Genomic DNA, 24126 nt, shown 5'->3' on the forward strand with positions numbered 1-24126 from the left:
TGGATTTCGGTAACCCCGGTGAGTTTATAATAACGCGCAAAGCCACCCGTCCCTGACCTCAGCCTCATTCATTTTCCAAGGGCTTTCGGACCAACCCTGTTGAGGATAAAATACATCAACTCTAATCAATAATTTTGTAATAGAAAAGCCATGCACTTGATAAATCAACTCTAGTACAATTAGCAACTAGCAAAGAAGCCCAGACCTAAGTATAAGTTAATCCTAAAGTGAGTGGAGTGGGGGAATATTAACGGTCTTTTAAATCAGTGGAATTCTTTTCAGTGGGTGACGCATCCGTCCGTGCCTGCCCCCCGAGCGGGTTGGGTCCCCACTCTCATGGTGGCTCAGAAGGAGGAGTGGAAAGTGAGATGGTTCCTTAGGGCACAAGAGAGAGGGCTAGAGGGACCCCCTCCTTGCACCCTGGGCTGGGTGGGAGCACTGTAGAGTCTGGGAGCCCCAAAGCTGGTGCAACCCCATGTGGGTGAGAGTCATCAAAGGAGCACATGCCTGGTGCATTGTGGTTCCTTATGTTTCTGCTGAGCTTAGACTGTTAGGTCTGTTGCTGCAACTACCCCATGAGACAGGCAGGAAGGCAGTTTTGGGCCTGGTTTTACAGGTGTGTTTTTATGAGAAGGCTGGGCCGCAGAACGGTTACCTGACTTATCACACAGCTGGTTACCTGAGGAGCGAGGCTTTGGTCAAAGAGGAAGAACCTGGATTTGAACCTCCAGTCTTTGGCCTCCCTTAAGCAGCCCCATGGAAGAGCCGTGTTAGTTCATGCAGGACTCACCTGCCGCCCGGACGCCGTGCATGTGCAGGAATGCAGGATGTCTGAGCTGCCAGCACTGTGCCAGCCGAGGACTCGGGCTCTAGGACCTCACAGCCTGACTTCCAGACGTAGGTTTTAGATCTGGACCCAGGGTACATCTGCGATGGAGTTTAATTCAGCAGATGTTTATATGTGCATAGCAGCAATAATGATTATATGTGGCAGGCACTGTCCTGGGCTTTGGGTCAGAGTACTTGGGGCTCAGAAACCCAGCCCAGCCGGGTTAAATATGCTTCCTCAACCTGTGGGTCGCCACCCCTTTGGTGGTCGAACAACCCTTTCACAGGGGTCACCTAAGACCGTCCTGCATATCAGATATTTACATTACGATTCATAACAGTAGCAACATTACAGTTATGAAGTAGCAACGAAAATAATTTTATGGTTGGGTCACAACATGAGGAACTGTATTTAAAGGGCCAGAAGGTTGAGAACCACTGTGCTAGGGGATTTATTGCCAGACGTATTGGAAGCTCTCAAAATTCACACCCACCTGGGAGATTCCTTAAGAGAACGATCTCTTGCATGTGGTTGATAGGATGCTAGAGACACTTCCCAGCCAATTTTAATAAAATAATGATAATACTAATATATTAATAACTCAGACGTATTATGAGTGAAGCAAGTACTGTGCCAAGCCCACCTGCCTTATCCCTTTTAATTCTCAGAACCCTATGAAGTGGGCACCATCATTCCCATTTTAAAGATTTAAAAACCATGGCTTAGATAGCTTATCTGAGGCGGCAGAGACAGGATTTAAGTCTAGGTCTGTCTCATCAGATCTGTGCTCTGGGCCACCGTCAACGGAGCTCCGTCATACCAGCCCTGTGATGCCTGAGCAAAGCTCTGCACCTTTAAAACATACACCTGACAAAAATCCACCGCTGCCATCAACTGGATTCTCCATATCCTTGGGGGAGGAGAGAACTCAAGCTCATTTGCAAGAGGCCTCTGGTGGCATATGTATTTTTTGCACTTGCTCCTGCTGTTGCAGACTTAACGTCATGGTGCTGTCTGGCTTTGGCTGACATTTCTAATCTGACTTCTGGTCCCTAAATCCTTTCAGACAAAGGAGGCCCAGAGAAGGTGTGGTCCGGTAAGAGAGCCAACCTAAAGATGATTATTTGAAAGGAGCCTTTAGCCAAAACAAGACTGGAGGAAGTTAGCTACTGCCCAAAAGAAATTAGGTGACGGAGCAAGGGAGAGCCTCTCTGGGCTGGACTGACGTTCTCCAGAGGGATGTCAACATCCCTTCCTGTGAGCTGTGAGGCCTGAATCTGGAAGGTCGCTGGGAAGCCTAGCCCTGGGAGGTGATTGGCTGCCCAGTTGCTGGGGCTTTGCTTTAGGCCAATGGCTGGGGAAGGGCGCGGCCGGAGGCGGGAGCAGTGGGCTCCTCGGCCAATCGTCCTGCAGAGAGAGGCTGGGCTCCTGGTACCATGGCAACCAGGAGCAGGGGCTCATTTGTTTTGTAGATGAGTAATTACTACGCAATTAGAGAGAGCTAAAAATAAAGAGGCCCTTTGTTCCTGGTTACTTATTAATATTAATAAAATGGTCTGTCCAGGTATGTGGTAAACAATTAATGTAAACCTGTGTGCATGCGGTAGAGCCCACTGTGGGAGGCAAAGGCTGTCCAGCCCCCGCCCCCCTTTTTCTGGAAGTTATTTCTGACTGTGGCCTGCAGAGGGTCGGCTTTCCTGGTCTGGAGGGCAAGAAAGAGAGGCTCAGCCTCACAGACACACAGGACCTAGGATGCCCTGGATTCAGGGGATCCGCTAGGCACCTACCCAGGGAAAGGTCTGGCAATGTCAACCCAGCCTCCAAAAAAAAACACCAGAAACACAGCAGCAAAACCAGAAAACATGGGCTGATGTTGGAGAAAACCCCTTGTCCAGTTTCGCTGTGTATTCTTGGCCATGTTATTTGACTTTTCTGGGTACACAAAATAGTCTTTAAACCTTCCACTGAGGTAGCTGCAGACATTTTGATGTCTCCCCGCTCAGCTGGCTTGAAGAGAAACAAACCTGGCTTGGAAATGACTTGCTGGAAAGTTACCCAGCGTTCAGGGATTTGGCCCATGTCTTCCTGTGCCCTGGCTTTGGGGATGGAAGTTTCTCTCATATCCCTTACCCTTCCTAGGGGGAGGGTGCCTGGTGGCTTAATCAGATAAGGGTGATAAGCAGCTTTAAGGGAGGGGGGTGGGCTGGGAAAGGAAGAGGATAAGAGCATAGAAGGAAGTATAGGGAATTGGAAGACTTGGTTCCAGTCAGGCTTCTGCCACGGAGAGCTGGGTGATTTTGTTGGCAAAGAATTTCAGACTGAAGGGTTCTTGGCGACCATTCAGTCTATAGCTCTGCATTGCTTCTCTTACCAAAGCTCTCGATCCCTTTGTCATTGGGGGTGAACAGGGTGACAGTGTCAGTGCCTGAGATCTGAGAGGAGTGGCTAGAGAAAGCCAGGGACTTCCAAGTGATGAGGCAGGTTGGTGGGGATACATTGGAAAACAGCAGTCATGTTTGTTTGTTTGTTTGTTATTTATTTTGTTTTGTTTTGTTTTTTGTGCATGAAGGCAATGAGAGGGCAGAAACCGTTCCAAAATTGTGTATTGGTTTAAAAAAATAAACCAAACCAAAAACAAAAACAAAACAACAAAAAACAGAAACCAAAAACCTAGAATCAGATTTCCCCCCCTTGGGTGTGGTTGATTAACCTTTAGGGTTGATTAAACCTTTAGGGCAGTGGTTCTCAACCTTCTGGCCCTTTAAATACAGTTCCTCATGTTGTGATCCAACCATAAAATTATTTTCGTTGCTACTTCATAACTGTAATGTTGCTACTATTATGAATCGTAATGTAAATATCTGATTGCAGGATGGTCTTAGGCGACCCCTGTGAAAGGGTCGTTCGACCGCCAAAGGGGTAGCGACCCACAGGTTGAGAACCGCTGCTTTAGGGTTTGGCTCTAGGTGGTCCTCATTAGTGCAGGTGGACCTGCTCATAGCTGCTGCTGTGGACCAAATCAGCTCTGAGAGAGGGGCAATGCAGTGGTCCTTTTTTTATTATTATTTTAAATAAACTAAGCTATTTTTTTAAATTTACTTATTTTTAGTCCTCCCCTGAGGATATGTTTTTACTGATTTTAGAGAGAGGGGAAGAGAAACACCGATGTGAGAGAAACATTGATCGGTTGCCTCCTGCATGCACCCCAACCAGGGATCGAACCTGCAGACTGAGTATGTGCCCTGACCAAGAATCGAACCCATGACCTTTTGATGTATGGGATGATGTATGGCCAACTGAGCCACACTGGCCAGGGCAATGCAGTGGTTCTTGAACTTGGCTGCGTGTTAGAATCACCTGGGGAGTGTTGAAGATTCCTAGTGCCCAGGCCATACTGCAAACCCATCGAATCAGAACCTACCAGGGTGGGCCCCAGTCTTCAGTCATAGTGAAAGCTTCCCAGGCAAGTCCAGTGCGTAGCTGTGGACTCAAGTTCCACCAAGTTCTTGCCAGGTATAGAGCCTCACAGCATTTCTGTGACTTGGCCACCAGCATCCCTACCTTAGAAGCTGGTAAACAGAGGCAAGCCGGCCGCTGGCCCCAACCTCCGTAACAGCAGGACAGCTGGTCTGGGAGCCTGAGCCGGAGGCCTTGGAGCCCAGGACCCTCCTGCCAGTCATTGGTTTTTCCAGCCAGAAAGCCCGCCTCCCAGGTAAGCGGAAAGGGTCTTTGCGCTCACAGACAGTTCTCCTGCCAGTCATTGGTTTTTCCAGCCAGAAAGCCCGCCTCCCAGGTGAGCGGAAAGGGTCTTTGCGCTCACAGACAGTTCTCCTGCCTGCCTCAAGGACCAGCCGTCTGAGAGTAAAGGCATGTACCCAGAGAGGCAGAGGTGCTGGATCCCCCATAAAGAGGGGAGCAGCCGTCCTCCTTGACTGTCTGACGAATGGGGGCCTTTCTGTAAGGTCAGAGTTTGTTTGTTATTAAAGACCTAATTAGAAACATGAGAGGGAGCTGAATGGCTCCGTGCTTAGCTAATTAGTGACACGTATGCGCCCGCTTTGAACTTCAAGGACACAGAGCTATTAGCGCTTCCATCAAAAATGGATTAAACTCCTGTGCCTTTATAATCATTAAAGACGGGCTGCTCGAGTGGAAAGCCTTTTGTACAGGTCCTCAAGGGGCTGCCCCTCTGGCTTCCCACCCCCGGCTGCTGAGGCCCAGGCAGCCAGTGTCCATGCAGCGGGATTGGGCAGTACATACTGATGGGTCCTAGGGCCTTCCAGCTCCCACAGGACTGCCCTCCGCAGGACAGAGTGGTCTTTGGGGCTGGGGTCAGCCCTCTGGTTGCAGAAAGACCCCACTTTCTAGAGGGGTCTCTGCGAGGGCTTAGGCATGGGAGGGCTTCCTTTCTCTGGGCAGTGCTCTCTCCACCCCACCTTGCTCCCAGCAACGTACTGCACGCTCAGCCTCGTTCTCCAGGACGTGGCATGAAGGAAGGTGGTCTGGTCCACTGGAGAGACGCAGTCCCCATCTCATGCAGCAGGCATGGCCCTGGCTCCGGGAGCCCCCAGTCTGATACGCAGCTCTTGCCAGATTTCATTGTGCTTTCATTTAGCAATAGCACATAGTCTGGGAAAACGGATGCTGGGCTGACAGTGTCACTTACAAAACACAAGCAAGCTCCGGCCCCTCTGGCCGGGGCAGGCAGGGTGGGAGTTAGTGAGGGAGCGCACGGCGCAGGAGCGTGGAGGGCCGCCGGGTACTCATGGGGGAAGCAGACTGGTTGCTTTTTTGAAAAGATGGAGGTGGACGTGCCTCAGGGACACGGGCAGTCACCGGTCAGGCATTCTCGGATTGAACTAGGAGATGCTTGGAGCCACCCCACTGTTCGGGAGAGAGAAAGGGGGTCACCAGTGGGCACCACACTCGCTGCCTTTATTTCCTGGTGATTCTCAGGTCGGGGTGGGGGGTGGATGGGGAAGCAAAGGCTCTGTCGTCACCGTGGTGGCCACCCTCTCACCCCCCACCCCCACCCCGCCTTTGCCTAGATGACTGTGATGGAGGCGGCACCTGCCTCCCCAGGGCTGTGTGTGCAGCTGCTGGGCGGCTCAGTACGCATGTCGTGGGGGCTGCTGGTTTCGGGTGGGTCTCTCCATCTGCTGCTCCTTGCAAGTTCTAACCTGCGTGGGTTTGGAATCTGAAACCTGTTAATTTAGAGAACAGGCAGCAGGATGTGAGTGTTAAAACACCACCTGCTTCAGCCAAATCATAAATATTTGTCTCCCGGATTGGTTTCCCCTCGTCTTCCCAAGCACTTTAGAGGCTCAGGGCGGAGGCGCTGTTGAAACCCCCTGAACGGGGTCAGGCACCCCACCTTTCATTTGAGACTGAAGACCCGAGCGGGGCAGCCTGCTGAGGTTCCTTCGTTGGAGATGCAGTGGCCCCGGCAGACAGTTCACAGCGGCAGAGGGAGGGTCACACAGCCTCAGCCTCGCATCGTGGTCTTGCCTTTCCTGGGGCCCCTCTCCCCTCATTCCTTAGACACATGCAAACAAGCTCTGTCCCCCAGGACCCCTGGGTCTGGGAGGAATGGGAGCCTCACCGTGGCTCCAGAACGTTCCTTCTTTGCCCTCATGACAAAAGCCTGGTTTCCTTGGCCACCAGGCCCAGGCCCTTCAAGGCTGCCCCATCTCGAGAATGTCTACCGATGGCCACCAGCCGCTGACCCCTCCTCCCATCACCACCTCCCTAACCAACGGGGACTGGGACGGTGATTCTGAGGAGGAGACACACCCACAGACCCAAATCAGGGCCCATAACAAAAGAGCACCAAGATGGGCGGAGAAGGAGCTGTTTCCTGTTGAGATTGTCCCTCAACATGAAGCACATGGTCCCGGCCACAGAGCCTCCTGGGTGGGCCCACTCCAGCGTTTGGAGCCTTCTCCCCGCAGTGGTCTGAGTGGCGGGGGGACCTCCGGGTTCACGCTAACACGGGATGGGGGGGGCGGTGTACAGCCAGGCGGGAGTGAAGTTATCTCTTCAGGGGAGTGAGATTTCACCAGAAGCTTGGACCATTCTTCAAAGTCCTTAGGCCAGCGATGGCGAACCTTTTGAGCTCGGCGTGTCCGCATTTTGAAAAACCCTAACTTAACTCTGGTGCCGTGTCACATATAGAAATTTTTTGATCTTTGCAACCATAGTAAAACAAAGATTTATATTTTTGATATTTATTTTATATATTTAAATGCCATTTAACAAAGAAAAATCAACCAAAAAAATGAGTTCGCGTGTCACCTCTGACACGCGTGTCAGGTTCACCATCACTGCATTAGGCCCAAGTCCGAGGGTCCGCTGTCCATCACGTCCCCGCTGGAGAGACGCCAGCGTTAGCCGGCAGACACAGCATCAGCCAGAGCCGTCTGAAGCTGGTTAGCTTTTGAGAGAACAAACAGGAACTGCAGTCTTCTGAGACTGGCACCACCGTAACTGACAGCTGGAGTGTTTATGTGACGCCGGCTCCCCTGTCAGCCAGCGAATGAGCAAACACTCCCTGTGTGCTGTGCCGGGTTTGCGATAAGCCAGGCGTCTCTGGATTTGTCGAGACTTGTTGGTTCCAGGCCGGGTGTGTACCTCTCGGTGGCATATCTGTTTGGATATGGAGACAGGGAAAAAGAACTATCATTGCCGTGCTCTCCTCATCCTTGCCCCGTTTTAGAGTGTTTCTTCTCTTTTCCTTCTGAAATAGACTTTCATCAGAGCTTAAGAAATTACTGTATATAAAATTGATTGTCCCTGCATCTGGGTCCCGGAGCTGGTTCGATTTTAATTGAGTGTGTCATACAGGGTTTCCAGGCTGCATGTAATTGCCGGCCCTCTCTGTCTGCACCTCCCACCCTCAGGCTAAGCTCTCGAAGGATGGCTGGGACCTAGTGGCTGGCCGGGCTGCTGGAGTGGACACCCCCCCCACGCTCTGCTCGAGACCCACGGCGAGGTCTCTCCTTCCTTATCGGGAGCAGGTTTACCTTTTCATGGTGGCCTCTCCCATTTGGTCCTCTGCGTTCACAGTGGCACTGCCTTCAGAGGGCACAGTAAGGAGACTGCAGAGTGGGGTCCCCAACTCTGTTCCCCTGGGGTGCCCAGCTGCCATTCTTCAGAGCCCCCACGTAAGGAGTGGCTGGTGAAGAGGGACGATGCGGGTCTCCACTGTTGACAGCCAGCTGGCATTCTGGACTCCGCGTCCACTGAGGCCCGGGTGTCGTGGGGGAAGAGGGGTGGGTCGCTCTGGCTTTGGAGAACAGGGTCCCTTGAGACCCTGAGCGCCCACCTGTCCACACACCCTGCCCTGAGGGGTCCCTTGCTAATAGGGGAGACAGCCTCTGTGCCGTGGAGTTTTCAGACGGGTGGATAGAAGCACGATATCGACAAGTCAGAGGTGAGCGTCGGAGGGATAGTGACTCTGGCCTCAGCCTATCAGCATAGCCCCTCTGGTCATCCCTTTTCCAGTCAGTTTTTTAAATTCTCTAAAACAACAAACAAACTCCTAAAATCCAGTGAGTTAACACAGCCCTGGCCTCAAGAATACCACACGAGCTTATGTTCCCAGTCCTCACTGTGTTGGGGGCTGAGGGAGGGAATGGGTCAGTACATCACCTTCTGAACTGGACCGGGGAGGACGGGCCACCGTTGCATTTGCCCCGCTCTGAGCAGCACACACTCGGTCCCAGACATGTGCAGGGGCCACCAGGGCCGCCTGCCCGAGATTGAGCCTGGCAGCAGCAGATAAGTCACAAAGCAAATGACTGACGTTGTCTTGAGGGCTGGCCCTGCCCTCTGGGGAAATGGGACACCCACCAAACCAGGACCTGGGTCCAAGGCTGGGACCTGGCAGGGCCCTGGCTTGTCTCCGGTATGTGGGCCGGGGTCATCTGTAAGCAGTTCCTTTCTCTGGGTCAGTAATCACCCCCTTTTCAGGCCTTAGAGCTACAAGTGCCCTCCCAGGGGTGCCCCGCGCAGCCTCAGGCCCAGGGGCATTCATTAGAGGCCATACAGAAATAGCTGGACTCCCCTACCTTTCCTAGACCTACAGCCAGGCTGTCTGGACTCACTGCCCTCTCCCAGGACCTCCCTTACCCCCATGACTAATTCCACTCTCGGCCCAGCCCCTTCAGAGCCCAGGTGGGCAGACTATGTGCCAGACGGAAGGCAGTCATCCCCCGGGCTTGCCTCCAAACCCCGAGGACAGAGGTGCCCCAGCTTTGATCTGCTAGTAAGTGAGGTCCAGCTGAGGGTCTAAGCCTGCAGGATAGCCCCTTGTCAAGGCCTCAGGAATAAGATTCCCTGGCTTTCCTGGGTCCGAGTGTTCTTTTTTCCTGCACAGGCAAGAAGTTCCTTCTGTTATTCAATGGCAAAATGCCTCCAACTTTCCTTCAAATGTATTCCCTCTTGCTGGCCTCGGTGGGATTTAGTGTCCTTGCTTTCCTGCCCGCCACCCCCCGGAGTCCTTTCTTCAGATCCGAGATGATTACATGCACCAGGTGGACGAATCGGATCCTTTCGTAAATCACCCCCTGATTTGTATGGCAAGTGAATTGTATTTTCCTATATCAGATTTTCCTAAATCTGCACATAGTACCTGTTTTGTTGGGCTCTGCATACACCATTATTTCAAAAATAGGTGTATTTGTTTTTAAACTTGACAAGTTACAGAGCGCTTTCTGTTTTTCCCGCTGAGAGTCAGGCTGACGAAGGCGGGCGGTACTCACAGACCAGGACTCTGGCGGGTGAGGATCTGACCCCAAGGTCAGGGCCAGGGTCACACTCGGGTCTTCTGACTCCAAGTCCAGTGCCCCCTCTCTCTACATCACAGCTGCATCCCTGCGCTTACCAGCTGGACAAATAAAGCACAGAAGGTGCTGGTGCACAGGGGTGAGGGGTGAAGAGGAACCTGCCCAGGATTAAACCACTACTGCGGGTGCTGCCCAGAGCAGCTGATGGAGCAACAACCCTTCTTCCCCACAGTGAGCCCCCAAACTACCAGCCCGGGGCAGGGCTTGGCCCAACGCCTTAATACTCACACCTTTTCTACAGAAATGCCAGGTGTTTGCAAGACATTGTCCTCTTCTGAGACAGGAATCATAATGTCCCATATCTGAATCTCAGCACTATTTTCAGCAACATGTACTGAGACCCTACACACACACGCACACACACACACACACGCACACGCATACTCCACCAAGCCAGTAGCAAGGTGCCCTTGCCTGTTAAGAAAGACGTGCCACCCCCTTTTCCTGACGCGACCCTAGCGTGTGGGACCATTTCTGGCCCCTCGAAATGAGTCTTGGTGCCTGGGGAGCAGTGCCCTCCATCAAGACAGAGAGCTGAGGTGCCTTCACAGAAAACACACCCAGGTCAGGACCTCGGCCTCGTGCTTTCTCCCCCTGCCTCTCCTCTCGAGGTCATAGCTCAGAGGGAGAGGGGTCCTCAGGTAACCCCCTTTCCTGTGGAGCCAGCCAGCGTTCAGTAGGAACTTCCCCAGAGAAGGAAACCACTTTGCCCCTAAGGCCTTCCCACCTGCCCACAGAAACAACGGCTGCTGAGAAGTTTGCTTGCGAAGCGGCGGTCCCCACTCTCCCCCAGCAGCCAGAGCCCTTTCCCAGGATGCCTGGGACTCCGGAGGGCTTGTTTGGGGACTTTAACACGCGGAGGGAGGGAGGGAGGGAATTGTTGGCTGGAACACGGGCACGTCTCCTCCATGCCCCCATCCATTGATGGGTCAGGTCCCACTGCCCAGAAGCCTGGAGAAAGGAGACCCGCCCAGAACTGGCTGCTTCTTGCTCTGCGACTATGCCCAGTCGTCGCCCCTGGCTGGTGGCTTTGAGATGGGCCTCGGGCATTGTGAGCAGCAAGTGTATGTGACAGTAGGGGGCTTGGGGTTTTAAAGCTGCATTCTATACGGCGCCTTTAGTGCCACTTGATGGGAGATGGCTGAGCAGGGGAGGGGTTATACGGGCCTAGAAGAGCTGCTTATGGCCACATTTCCTTCAGACCAACTCTTAAGCTGCAGGCCTGGGCACACAGGAGTGGGGGAGGCAGCCAGGGATGGGAAGAAGACCTGCAGCCCTCTTGTCTCTGAGCCAATGGAGGGGGCGTTTCTGGACAGCATCCTTGTGAGGGCGCACAGCATCCTTCTGTGGGCGCACTGCATCCTGTCCCCGAGGCTGCCTCTGCTGGTGGATCGGTCTCTGGGTAGTTCTCCCTCTGCTGGAGGGAGCCGAGACCGCACGCTCCCTTCTCCCAGCGCAGCCTGCCCACTGTCTTCCTAGATCCTCATCTGCCAAAAAAAATCTATCCATCTTCCACTTGGCCCCCCACCCCTAAAACAGAACAGGCTAGCCACTTGTTAGTTACTTTGCATAGGACAGGGGTCAGCTGCCTGGGTGACCCAGGAGTCCACGGTCTGAGCGCTCTCCACTTTCCCTAGCCCAGAGGAGAAAAAGTGTGTTAGACCAAGATAATTCTGCCTTTTGAACATCTCGGCTTGATAACTCGCCTCCCTGCGTGAGAAAGGACAAATGTTATCTGCAAGCTTAATCTTCTATATTCAAAAGCCCCGTCCCTTTTGTCTGCCAGAGCATTCCCAAATCAGCCACTTATTTGCTCTAAGCCTCTGTGATTTTTTTCTCTCTCTTTAACCTGTTCTTTTCATCAGCCAGTTCATTCATTTCTCGGCTACAGCTTCCAAGGGGCCTCGCGTTGGGGCCTCCTGCCCAGAGGGCATCCCAGGTAGCAGCTTCCCTTTTCTCTGCTGAGTCAGGAGCCAAGCAGCTTGGTTTGGTCTCTTTTGTATCTTCTTGTTCCGTCTCCTCCCAGTCTGGCTTGGGTACAAGGTCAGTCAGTCTCTTCCCATCCCCGGTGACAGGTTGGTAAAAATCCATCCACTTCTGGCTTTTCCAGCCCCACCAGAAGCAGGGACTGCAGCCACAGGCCCCTGGGCAAGGCCATGACCAAGAGGGGGTGCACATGTCCTTTCCTTCTGCCATTGAGGCAGCTGGCCACCGGGCAGCGAGGGGAATGCTGAGGGGGCAGAAGAGAGAAGATGTGGAGGAGCGGCCCCTTGGAGCCGTGGAAACGCACGGAGCCCAGATGGTCTGGTTCTTGGAGACAGGTTAGCTGTCGCCCAGAAGTCGCCAGCCCCGGTCACCTTGAGCTTTAAAATCTATGAGAACTTAACTTTTGCAATTAAAAGAAAAAATTTTCCCCATTCTGGAAAAGAAAATGTTTAAGCTGCGAAGGGGACATGAAGATGAGACAAAATTAACCTGGTTGACAGCTGTGGCTCTCACTGGGGAGGGAATGACGGAATTTGGGGAGGTTAAGGGTGGGGGGCCCCAGGCTGTGTCTCCTCCTGCTCCCCCTCACCCACCACTCCGGGGATGGGGGGCTCGAAGTCCCCACTTGCTGTCACAAAGGTACATTCCTAGCTCTTATTGTCAGTCTGGAGTTTCTATCTGAAGAGAACTAACAGGAAGCAGGCATTTCAGTCAGATATGCTTTAGCTATAAACTGGTTCAGTCAGTATGCTCTGCATTCATATTTCTGTCTTTTTTTTTTAAACAAAAGGAAAAAAAGTTTAAATCCCCCCTTTCCTTCTACTGCAGGAGGTGAGTGTGTGGGTGTCCTGTAGAATATCATTGGCATTCACCCGACTTCAGCCCCAGCCTCCAGATTTGCCATCCCCACCCCATCCCCTCCCTCCATCCCCTGCTCTCCACCCCAGAAGGGAGCCCTCTGCCACCATCATTCCGGTTCTGTTGAGATGCCCCGACTTTCCATGACATATCCCATCCTCCGACCACGTTCAGTATGGACGACTTTCATGCAGGGATATCAATGGGAGGGGTGGGTGGGGAGGGAGTAGCCAGTGGGGAGGGGGGAAGTGGTTGGGTGCGGGGATGGAGAATGGAGATCTTTTTTGTCTTTTTTTAAAAAAAAAAACAAAAAACACAAATTGTCATTTAATGGATCCAAAAACAAACAAAAAAAGAAAATGTGAAACAAAAACAAAAATCAAAAACCCCCCTCCCCGAAGATTTTTTTTTTTCCTAGACACAAATTGCTTTGTTTCCTGTCACGTTTTAATATCAATATTAACACAATGTGTAGTCTAAAACTAGTTCCTTTGTAGTTTGCATGGGATGTGAATGCTGTCTCAACGTGCCCAGACCTAGACAAGACTGCATGAGCATCAAATCAGATGTGAACAAAAATCTCTCTCTCTCTCTTCCATATATATCTCTATTTCTATTGTGATAATTGGTGGGCAGTGGAGCACCCTCCGGTGGATTGCCGTAGTGTGTTGAATGATTGTTTTTTTATTCTCTATATTTTTGGAGCTCCGAGCTTCTTAGTAGTAGCCTGGGCTGAGTATTCTTGAGTCCCTGCTGATGTTTTCGCATGGCCTTGGTTGAGTGTTAGAAGTTGGGCCTCAGCTGTTTTTCTCGAGTGTTTGGCTTGTAATGACCGGTGCATGCCTGGCTTCTGGCCTCATACCCAGCTCTATTCTCTGCACACCAGTCCTGAATAGCTACAGTGCTCAACCGAATTTTGGCGCGCCCGCTTCCCCGGCAGGCTCCAACCCGGCGCGGCCCGGAGGCTTCCCGGGGGCCAACAGCCCAGGACCTGTCGCCGATCTCTACGGCCCTGCCAGCCAGGACTCCGGAGTGGGGAATTACATAAGTGCGGCCAGCCCACAGCCGGGCTCTGGCTTCGGCCACGGCATAGCTGTAAGTACCTTCCTTCCCCTGCCTTCCTGTCTCCTTCTTGCCCATCTTCTGTGGCCCATGGGGAGGGTGTGCCGGGAAAGCCCAGAGTTGGAAGCCAAGGAGAGGGTGGTGGGTCCCCATCCACGTCATTTCAGCCACCTAGGGCTGAAGCTCCTCCATTCAGATGTGACCGGAGCGCCTGTGGGCCGCGCCCCATGATGGAGTGGAAGGAGCGTGGGCAGGGCAGGCTCAGGGCACCACACCATCACCTTCAGCCCATGCAACCTTGAGCCACTTATATGACCCACCACTTCCCTGGCTGCAAAACAAAAATAAGTGTGTCTCTCTCAGAGGACGGAGAATTCATGGGGCTAGGGCAGTGGTCGGCAAACTCATTAGTCAACAGAGCCAAATATCAACAGTACAACGATTGAAATTTCTTTTGAGAGCCAAATTTTTTCAACTTAAACTATATAGGTAGGTACATTGTTATTAACTTAATTAGGGTACTCCTAAGGCTTAGGAAGAGCCACACTCAAGGGGCCAAAGAGCCGCATGTGGCTCGCGAGCCACAGTTTGCCGACCATGGGACTAGGGTATGTCACCTGGTGGCACATAGTCAGTCCTCAGTATCGGCCCCTGGTCCTTGATCTCTGCCTGCGGGAGACTGTCACGTGGGCTGGGACCTCGGAGCTGTGGAGCCCCCACTGGAAGGTAGCAGCCTCAGTGGTAGAGTCCCTCCCCCGGCCCCAGGTCCAGCGTAGGTGCGTGAGGTGCAGGCCCCCTCCCCGGGAGGTTTCCTTTGCTAATGTTTCTTACAGTTTCCAGGCTCCAAGTAAGTTCCCACTTGTGTTCTTTAGCTGTGCCCTCCCCACCGAGGCCCAATGCATTGATATTTGTAATGCTCTGTGGTTCTATAATCTGACTAATCCAGGCCATAGAAATTTGCTTAACAGATTTGCATGCTATTTTCAGATTGTATTGTTCTTTCCCTCCCGGTGTGTGTGAGCATGAATGTGCCTGAGCCCACTCACTCCTGTCCCTTCCATTTGGAAAACGAAATCAGCCAACCTCTGCCCTGGCCAACCTCGGCCTCTCGGAGGCAGTTTGGCTTGGAGCTAAGATGGGAGTGTCTGCTGTCCCAGCTCCTGTCCTTGTCGTGAGAGCCCTCCTCAGGGGCTGCGCTGGGGAGAACAGAGCAAGTGCAGACAGTCTGGGGCACCAGGGCCTCTGAGTTCCTGCCCCCCCTGAGTGCAAACACACACACACACACACACACACACACAGTCCTGCCAGCCCTGGCCTCTGTGGTCTGGGTCCTTGTTCAAGTCCACTCCCAAGCCAGTATCACTTAAGTCAGTAGATTGATGCGTCAGAACCCCTCAGATCAGCTGTAGGACCCAATCCAGAGAACTGTTGTTCAGCTGAGAGCTGCATCAATGTGGGAGACCCTCTCTCACCACGTAGAACACAACTCATTCCCATCCTCAGCACCCAGAAACACGGGCCCTGTTTGTTCCTGAACACCAGGATCTCTCCGACCTGTGTGCTGTGCTGGTTTTCAGAAATAACCACACAGCATCGCCTTTGGTCTGCACAGGACTTGCTTTCTCCCCAGCTGGAGCCGTCGGGAGTCCAGAGACACTGTTATCTTTGCCCTCCCAGGGGTTCAGGGCAACAACGCCTCTCATTTGGGGCGTGAGCCTCCGTTTCCCATCACCACCCGCCCCTCTGAATCTGGCTCTTGATTTTCCCCTGGGCACACAGACAGGCGTGGGGTGGGAGCGGGGCCGGCGGGGTGGGATCCTGGCCCCTCATGGCACGGTGTCTCAGAATTACATATTCATGCTGGCAACCACAGTCTAGTCCCAGACATAATTTCCTTTCCCAGAATATGACAATCTGTTCCCATGTATAGCGTGCTGATGACCTTAACAATTGTGCAATTTTAGGGACCTTTGATTGCAACGGCCTTTACAAATGGATACCATTGAGCAGGTGCTTTCGTTGCCATCTCACTCTGAGGTATTACTTCTCTGCCATATGTCTCCGCCCTGCCGGGCGTGTCCGTACCGCGTGCGCCCTGGGCATGCAGTACGCACGGGCCCGGTCTCATCACATCCATCTCTCTCCTCTCTCTGGACCTTTCTTGGAGGGGTGGGGGTAAAAAAAAATCCAATCTTTGAATCTTTCATTCTTTTCTTCAGCTTTAATCATGACGCCCCCCACACACTTTTTTTTTTTACTGTCTTTTTTTCTCGGTTTGGTTCTTTTGCTTCCTTTTCTCCATCTTCCCCACCCCTCATCTTTCTTTGTCTTCAAATACAATCAAGAGTGTGGGAAACTGGAAGGCGATCACGTGTTGTGCCCGTCCCAGGGGAGTGGAGGCAGGGACACGCGGGGCTCCTGCCAGGCCTCCCCCAGGGTCCCGGGGAGCTGACCTCGTGGGGTGCTGGGCCTTCCAGCTCCCCAGAGCTCCTGGCCTCAGACAATGGGGTTCCTGCCGTCAAACAGCCAGACTGCACCTTTGAGTGAAAAGAAAACATTTTTTTCCAGTAACTACTGAGTAATTATCCAGATTACCGCTCGAAAAGCAAATTAAATTAACGATATCACCTGCGTAACGTGGGCTTGGATCCCTGCCAGTTTCCTAACCTTTTAAACTGAGCTTGAGTTAATTAAACATTTTTTAAATCACTCTGACGGGCCATGGAAGGGGTGGCGTGAAGGAGAGGGAGGCTGGGGCAGTCGGGGGGGAGCCTCATGTCACGCTCTCATTTGAAAATGAGAACCTGCCATTCTGGGGGGAAGACCAGGAAGCCAGAGGGGTGCTCTCGGGAAGCCAGTGCGCCCTGCGGCAGCACGTTAGTTTGGGGGCCTAGAGACGTGGGTCTTTCTCTCGGGAAGAGGGAGGTGAAAGCGAAGTCTGGGAGTGGGTCCCACTCAGAAAGCCCCAGCCGGGCTGAGCGCCTGCCACTCCGGGAGTCGGGACGTAGGAGGAGCCAGGCTGGAGGTGGTTGCCACTGGTTTGTAGTCCATAGGATTCCTCTCTCATAGAGGGGGGCCAAGCTGAGTTGAGCTCCATAAATTTCTCTTGGATTTCTCTAACGTTGCTGCTAAGGAATCACCTCAACTAACTCAACTACCTCTCTTAACCCAATAAACCCCGTGTGTGGACGCTCCCCAGCCCTCGCCTCCACGGCCGTTAGAGCACTGACCCGGCCATGGTGGAGCCAGAGGCCACTAACAGTTTGAAGGAGAGCCACGCACCACTAACGAAGCTGAGGTCGGGGCCCCAGAGGGAGGCAGGGTCCTCTGAGCGCCAGGCAGACCGAGAGATCCGGGAACTCTGGGGATTGAGGTGGCTCCAGCCCTCTGTGGTCACATGACCAGGGGATTGCACAACCATCAGGTGCAGCAGATCCCTGGGAGGCCAGGGGCTGGGGCCGCCAGCCCTCCTGTCCCTGCTAAAGGAGGGTGGTGCAGGGCTTCTGGCCGCGCCTCCAAGGCCACCCCAGCCTTTCCACGGGGCGGGGGAGGGGCAAGGCTGCTCCCAGCCCATCCTCTGTCCCGCTCTGGGACTCAGTTTCCACAGAAGGAGGAAATAACCAAGAGAATGGAGGTAGCATCCCGCCCCCCCAACCCCCACCTCCAAAATGGATGAAGGGAGCCACCTGAGCCACGTGGCTGCCCCAAAAGGCACGCTCAGTGCCATCCCCCACGGGGCCAGGCCCACCCGGTCAGGGAGACTCGGCTATCACGCCCGTGACTCCCGGGCCTGTTTCTATTTAGTTCCTGTAACCAAAGCTGGCAATTTATTGTGGATGTTTTCATCGTGTCCTGACCGTGATTCCTAGGAGTCTGTTTAGTGAGCATTTGCATTTTCCGTTCTGGGCCGTCATTGATGGGTAGTTGATAAAGGCAGGCGTTTTTCAAACTTGGTGGCCTTGAGAGCAGAAGCTTAACCAGAGAAAGCGTTGCTGGTCGAGTGCAGTTCACCAGTCCAGCCCACAACCAGCAGGACCGCGTGGGCGGGCCGCACTTCCTGCCACCCCCTCCGGGACCCCACAGCCTGCATCCAGCCAGCAAAGCGAGTCCACACGCTGCCCTGCCCCAGCCTCGGCGGCTCAGTGTCAGGTTTCCCAGAGCTGTGCCCCCAGCACGCTGTTAGCGAGGCCAGTGTCAAGCGTGTAGTTGGAATAAACCGGATACTTGCCTGACACTTCTCCTTTCTCCCCCCACCCCCCACTTTTATGTTCTCTTCGGGCACCCCGACCTCCCGTACCCTGCAGAGCATACCTGGATGTCCAGGCAAGACTGGGCGAAGTTTCTGAGTGGCCCTTTGTTTAGGTGATGTCATCAGACCTGGACCCCCACCAGCTTCACTCCCCATCCCAACCAGAGATGGCTCGCTTCGGATCGAGGGTTGACACATCTCATCATCTCACGAGTCTGCTGTAACATAAGACAACAGCTTTTCAATGTGTATATAACCCATGATTTTGGTTTTGTTTTGTTTTTGTTTTTCTTGATGGTTTCCCTTCCCCTTCTCTCTTGCCCCTTCTCCTTTGAAATCTCTTTGAATCACATTTAGTAGTGATTTTGACTTAGTCCAGTAGTCATATAGCTTTAATATCTAGTTCAAAGCTAACCATAGTATAATTGTTATATTAAGGTATTTTTTTCTTTTTAAAAAAAAAACTTTTTTTGCTTGTTTGGATTCTGTTCTCACTTTTAAAGGATGCTGAGATGGTAATATTACTCTCAATATTTTGGTACCAATTCTGAGACTGTATGGATTTTCAGGTGCAACTTGAGCGCGCAGGGGGAAGCGCGGGCGCGAAGTGTGGAGGGAGGCGGGCATTGGCTTTCCACTTGCGTTGTCCGAGGAGTGAGATGCAGTAGGCTAATCACAGACTGCGCAGTTCTTTTTGGTGATGTCTCTTTGTTAACCTAAGTATATCTATTTTCGGCAATAAGGTAAGGATGACCATGTTTCGAGTGTCCTCCTTTTCTATAAGTGCTTTTTTTCTGTTAAAAGAGGTGATATAAGGTTTTTTGAAATTGTGACTTCTAAAAAAAAAATGTTGTAAATACAATTCCATTAACTACATAGAAACTATTAAGAAAGAGAGAATCAAAAATATTTTTGTGAGGGAGTCGGTCCCAGGCAGCTCGATGCTCGGCGGAGGGAGGAGGGGAAGGAACCAGAACCCAGTCAGTTGCTGAGGCTGAAGAACACCCAGCTGCCAGGACGACCCCGGGAAGAGTTGGAACACTGTTTAGCTCCTCTTGTCTGTGTGATAGACTCGATTAGTGTCATACCAGCATATTAACCTCTCGTCTGTGCACAGCTTCAAATGTTACCGTCTAGTTAGATTTTTATTTAAAATATGAAAAACCGCTTTTCCCAAGACTTTTTTAAAAACAAAGCTACAATTTTAATATTTAACATATTTAAAGTTTCAAAGCACATCTGTTTGGCTTGGGTAGGGAGGGGTGGGGAGACATCCTTTTTCAGTCTTAATTTTTAAATATTTGATCATTTTCTATTGTCCAATCATTTCAGCACCTCCAAAGGGCCCTGGGACACTTTGCCTCTCTTCTCCCCTCCCCCCGCCCCCCCCCTCCCGTCCCTCACCCGCACCCAGCTCTGGGGCCCCCAGGCCAGGAGTGGATAAGGCTGCATTAATGAAACCTTTTCTCCATTCACTTTCTATTTACAAATTAGGAAAGCAACCTTTCGGTTTATATATTATTTTTAATACCTCAGTGCTGCAAGTATCACCAGAGAGGCTATGGAAGAATTTTTTTTTTAATTTATTGTAGATGTAAACAGAATTTTAAAAATAAAAAGTATAAACATCGCTGCACTGTGACTGGTGGGAAAAACTGACAGTTTCCTGTTTGCACATGTTAACATTTGGCTGTTATAATATATGGTCCTCGGTTGGGGAAAGATACTTATGATGAAGGATATTTTTTAATTTAACTTTTTTTTAATATTGGTAATAGGTCGGCAACAGCAACTATAGAAGTACAACTCAATAGATGGCATTAAAACATATTGTAGTGTGGATATATATTTTTTCTTTTTTAAAATGTGATATTGCCGTTTTATTAATATTTTTTAAATTGTTACGTTTATAAATTTGGTACTTAAGGCACAGCCAGTATGAGACACTGAACGCGACATTTATTATAAAGAGCTGCTGCACTCCTATTTTTATAAATTTTACTAACAAAGTAGACTAATGTAGACATTCACAGACACGGTAGGGCAAATGCATCTTCAAACGAAAGGCTCCAAAATGCTCACTCAGAAAGAAAGAAAAAAAGAGCCTTTTTTTGATTCCAATTAAACAACAACACTTAAACATAATCATGTTATTTGTTTTTCCAATAAAATGTTAGGTTGTTTGGTGAGATTTTTGGGGGGGTTTGTTTTTCTTTCAATTACCAAACAACCAGGTTAAAGTCAAAAGCTGGGCGCTTTTAAAATATCCAAACTTGTTCAAGTAATAAAATAACAAAATAGACATTTTATTTAAGGAAAAAAAACACAAAACAAAACAAAAAGAGACAGTAAATTCCCAGAAACTCAGTGTCTAGACTAGGGAATTGAATTACTGTTTTGTCCATGTTGGTGATGTACTGTACTACCCTGCCTTTCTCTGCATCCCCACCACCTCACAGGAGACTCTTTGTTGATCACTGTCTGTTAATAATGTATAAAATGGCTATCTTGTAAGCGTGCTGTCCTGGTACTAGTATAGTGACTTTTTTTCTCCTCTTTCTTCTAGTACATATTGATAGGTATAATGTAATTAAGGTTTAAAAATTTAGACATAGTTATTCAGATTTAGGACCAGTAAGGATAGAACTTTCTCTTATTTATGGAAAAAAAAAAAGCTAATAATTTGGGGGCAGTTTATTCCTTTTAATTTTTTTTTTTTCCGATTTCAAGTTTTCATTTTATTTCTTGCTGATCTGATGTGGTTTCAACTAACCCAAGGTCTCACGATGTCCAAATGCCGGCAGACTCCACGGCGTTTTGTAGATTCCCACCCACCCCACCCCGCAACTGTGAAGGGGTGTGCCATACTACCTTAAATGCTAATGCTAGATATGCAAAACTGGATTTTTTTAATTTATTTTTTAAAAGAGGGAGGCATGGTATATTAAAATGATTTTACTAAGAGAAAAAAAAATATTTTTTTAAGAATGCTCAGAAGAAATTGATAATCTGTGTGACTATGTTTTAGATGTTTATAATACCTTTTGAAGAGACCCAGTAGCCCATAGCACAAATCTCGTGGAAATCGATATGTTTTAATGTGGCTACCTAGGTTAGGGTTCACGTCAGTCCCCCCCCCACTCATCTAGAAGTCCATTTTGAAAGGTTTTTGTAAATTCTGTTCGCACTGACGTTCAGCCTCGTCTTCGTTTCAGTCAAGCTCAGGGGCGAACGTGGGAACCACCTTTCGCCTTCCCTGGGGGAGACACCCTCCTGGCCGCTGGCTTTTCCCCGGAATCATAAAACCGCCACCGGGTGACTTTCTGGCTTCCAGATCCATCTGCCTGGGACCCCCAGGCTCCTCTCCTTCCGAGCAGAGGAGAGTGAGGGGCAGTAGCTCCCGGACCCATTCCCGGTTCCACCCAGGGACGACCCAGCGCGTGGTCCCCTCGCCGGAGCTGTCGCACACCTGGTCTGTGGCCTTCCTCACACCCACTGGGAAAACCAAACAGCCTCTCCCTCCGTCCCGGGCGCTCACTGGCTTGATTCAAACGAAGCCCCCACAGGCCTTTGCGTTTCTATCCTTCATAACCTTCATCTTAATTTGAACTCGTAGCTTGGACTTTAAGGTAGCATGGCTCTTTTGCTGTCAATTTGATGTTTCACAGCACAGCAATTCACAGCCAGTGAATGTTACACACATCTTGCTAGACTAGTATAAAAATCATTGGGTAATTGTTGGTTCTAATGACCTGAAAGGTGTTTAGTTTTTGTTTTCAGTTTTATTTTTGTTTTGGAGGGAGGGGGTCCTTTTTTCTTCTTCTTCTTCTTCTTTTTTTGGTTGTTTTTCATTTGGGGATTTTGGAAGAAAAAAAAAAAAAGATTTGTTTGGGTTCCAAATAGAAAAACAAAACCTGTTTTTGATCTTTAGTGCAAACGAGGGCTAGGGACTTAGCCACCACCACACTGCTTCATTCTGCCATTCACTCACTGCAGCGTCATCAAAAATAAAGCAATATAGTTTACTACATGTTTTATTGAAGGTCAGCCATGCTTTCTGTATTATATTGCATATGAAATTGTTTACAAAAGAAACACTAACTCATACTTCTCTTTATTGGTTGGGAGTGGCATGCAGGGACAGAGGGAGCCTGGGGGTGGGTGGGGAGGGGAGAATTTTTTTCTGAATGTGCTTCACCAGCCAGGCTGCCTCCCAAGGAAGACAAAAAAAGCAAGGGGGGGCCAGAGGGACAGGCGCAGGCAAGCACATTGAAGAGAGACACTGGCGGGCTCCCCCCCCCTCACCCTAAGCAGAAAAGCAGCAGAAGTCAGCTCAGCCCAGACCTGGGCACAGACACTACACAAGGAAACACCACCTTACGTTAAGCAATACTTTAATACTGTAATATGTTTGTTTTCTTTTCCTTTCTTTTCTTTTTTTTTTTTAACAAAAAAAAAAAAGTAAGTAAACTAAGACACAAAGAAATCTGCATAAACCCACCCCTCTGGGGAAGCAACCTTAATCCAACCGCTCGGCTATCAAAAATAATCAGAATGTATTGTCTCAGACAGGAATTCATTCCCGGGAGGCGGGCAGGAGGGGGCGGGGGAGGGGGCCTGGGAGACAAGTCCCAGAGCCTCCCTAGAAGGCGCTACTGTACCTGTACATACTGAACCATCCGTGTGGAATCTGTGAGTGTCCTCTTGAGTAGCGTGGGCTAGCCAATCTGCCGTTCATGGTGTGTTGTAAACTCGGAATTCCATATGTAATAGGATGCAAGTCTAAGCGTTTCATGTGGACATAAATGTATCTAAATAAAACTTTCCCTAGCACTGTGGCTGACCTCACCCTTACTTTTATACTTTAGTATGAAACTGATGACAACTTTGGTAGTGAGTATTTTTTTTATATATATACATATATATGTATCTATATATATATATATCTCAAGCATCTTTCAGGTCTTTGTGTGTGGCTTTTCTTAAAGCCCTGTTGTAAAAAATTACTATGTGGATGGCAGTCTCTCACATCACAGATGTGGAAAGTATAATTTTATATTTGTATTTTCAAATAAATAAGTTTGTGAAAGGTTTCCATCCTCTACTGTGGTCCAGAAATCAATGTGTTTGTCTGACAAAAAAAAAATAAAATAAAATAAACTGTTTTGAACAGAGTCTTTTGGTGTTCTTTCATTTACAGAGTCCAGGAGAGCTGTGTTTGGGAGGTGGGGGTGGGGGGGTGTGTATCACCAGTCACACCCACCACCCCTCCCCTTCTACAAGGCTGTGGGTTACCTGCAGTCTGTGGGCACAGGTCACTAGCCAAATTCCGTACCCCTCGAGTTAGGGGTCCGGGAGGGTATCAGGAAGCCCGGCCTTTACCCTCAAGAGTTTAAAGTTTTGCCTCGTGGAGAGAATTTTGTAGAATGACAAAAGTAAAGGTGTAGAAATAGATCATTTATGATACTTCCACCTTCTGGCTATCAATAAGTGAGAGAAGAGGAAAGAACTGAGACAGTTTGTTGAGGGCAAATCCTAAGACCTGGTGGTAGCAATCAAGCCATTCTCTGAATCAGGGGGATTCCTTGGCCTTTAAGCCCTGGGGATAATGAGCCAGGCTGAGAGGTTGGTAGGGGTAAAGCGTGGGGCTGAGAGTGTCCTGGGAGCTGCTTCCTCGAGGCCTTGGGTAAAGCCCTAGGCCGCAGGGCAGTGATGGCGAACCTATGACACGCGTGTCAGAGGTGACACACGAACTCATTTTTTTGGTTGATTTTTCTTTGTTAAATGGCATTTAAATATATAAAATAAGTATCAAAAATATAAATCTTTGTTTTACTATGGTTGCAAAGATAAAAAAATTTCTATATGTGACACGGCACCAGAGTTAAGTTAGGGTTTTTCAAAATGCTGACACGCCGAGCTCAAGAGGTTCGCCATCACTGCCCCAGGGCATGGCCTTCTCAGGTCTCCCCTCCAGTTTCCTGTCCCCTACCTATTCCAGCTTCATCTTATGGGCCAAGAGGAGAAGTTGGAAGGTGTCCTTACCTGAGTCTGGAGACAGGAGAATTGGGTCCCAGGATCACATCTTGTGTGTTCACAGGCAAGGCATCAGCACTTGTCTGTGTCTTGTTACCTTGTTTGAGGACAAGAGAGTCCCATCCCTGCTGCCCCACAGAAATTCCAATAAAAATCCTCACCGGTTTTATTTAATTTTTTGAATTCTCAAGTTTCACAAATGCCCTCAAAATAGCAAGAAAAGTATTAACAAGGGTAATGTAGGTTATCGGGGTTACTGG

General features: G+C 50.2%; 1 protein-coding gene across 10 annotated transcripts in view; it reads left to right on the forward strand.

The window, feature by feature from the left end:
- Window positions 1–23004, forward strand: part of MSI2 (musashi RNA binding protein 2) — a 346479-nt gene extending 323475 nt beyond the window's left edge. For 7 of the 10 annotated variants that reach the window (XM_023759583.1, XM_023759585.1, XM_023759588.1 and 4 more), the window contains 3 exons: window positions 13406–13614; window positions 15546–15618; window positions 17886–23004. In XM_023759583.1, coding sequence (XP_023615351.1) covers window positions 13406–13614; window positions 15546–15587 — 251 coding nt within the window. In that variant the 3' untranslated portion in view covers window positions 15588–15618; window positions 17886–23004. The remainder of the gene's footprint in view (window positions 1–13405; window positions 13615–15545; window positions 15619–17885) is intronic. The other 3 variants (XM_023759582.1, XM_006095600.3, XM_023759581.1) reach the window with 3 other exon arrangements.
- The last annotated feature ends 1122 nt before the right edge of the window (window positions 23005–24126 follow it).

This window comes from Myotis lucifugus, unplaced genomic scaffold, assembly GCF_000147115.1.
Source record: "Myotis lucifugus unplaced genomic scaffold, Myoluc2.0 scaffold_158, whole genome shotgun sequence".
Classification (NCBI taxonomy): Eukaryota; Metazoa; Chordata; class Mammalia; order Chiroptera; family Vespertilionidae; genus Myotis; species Myotis lucifugus.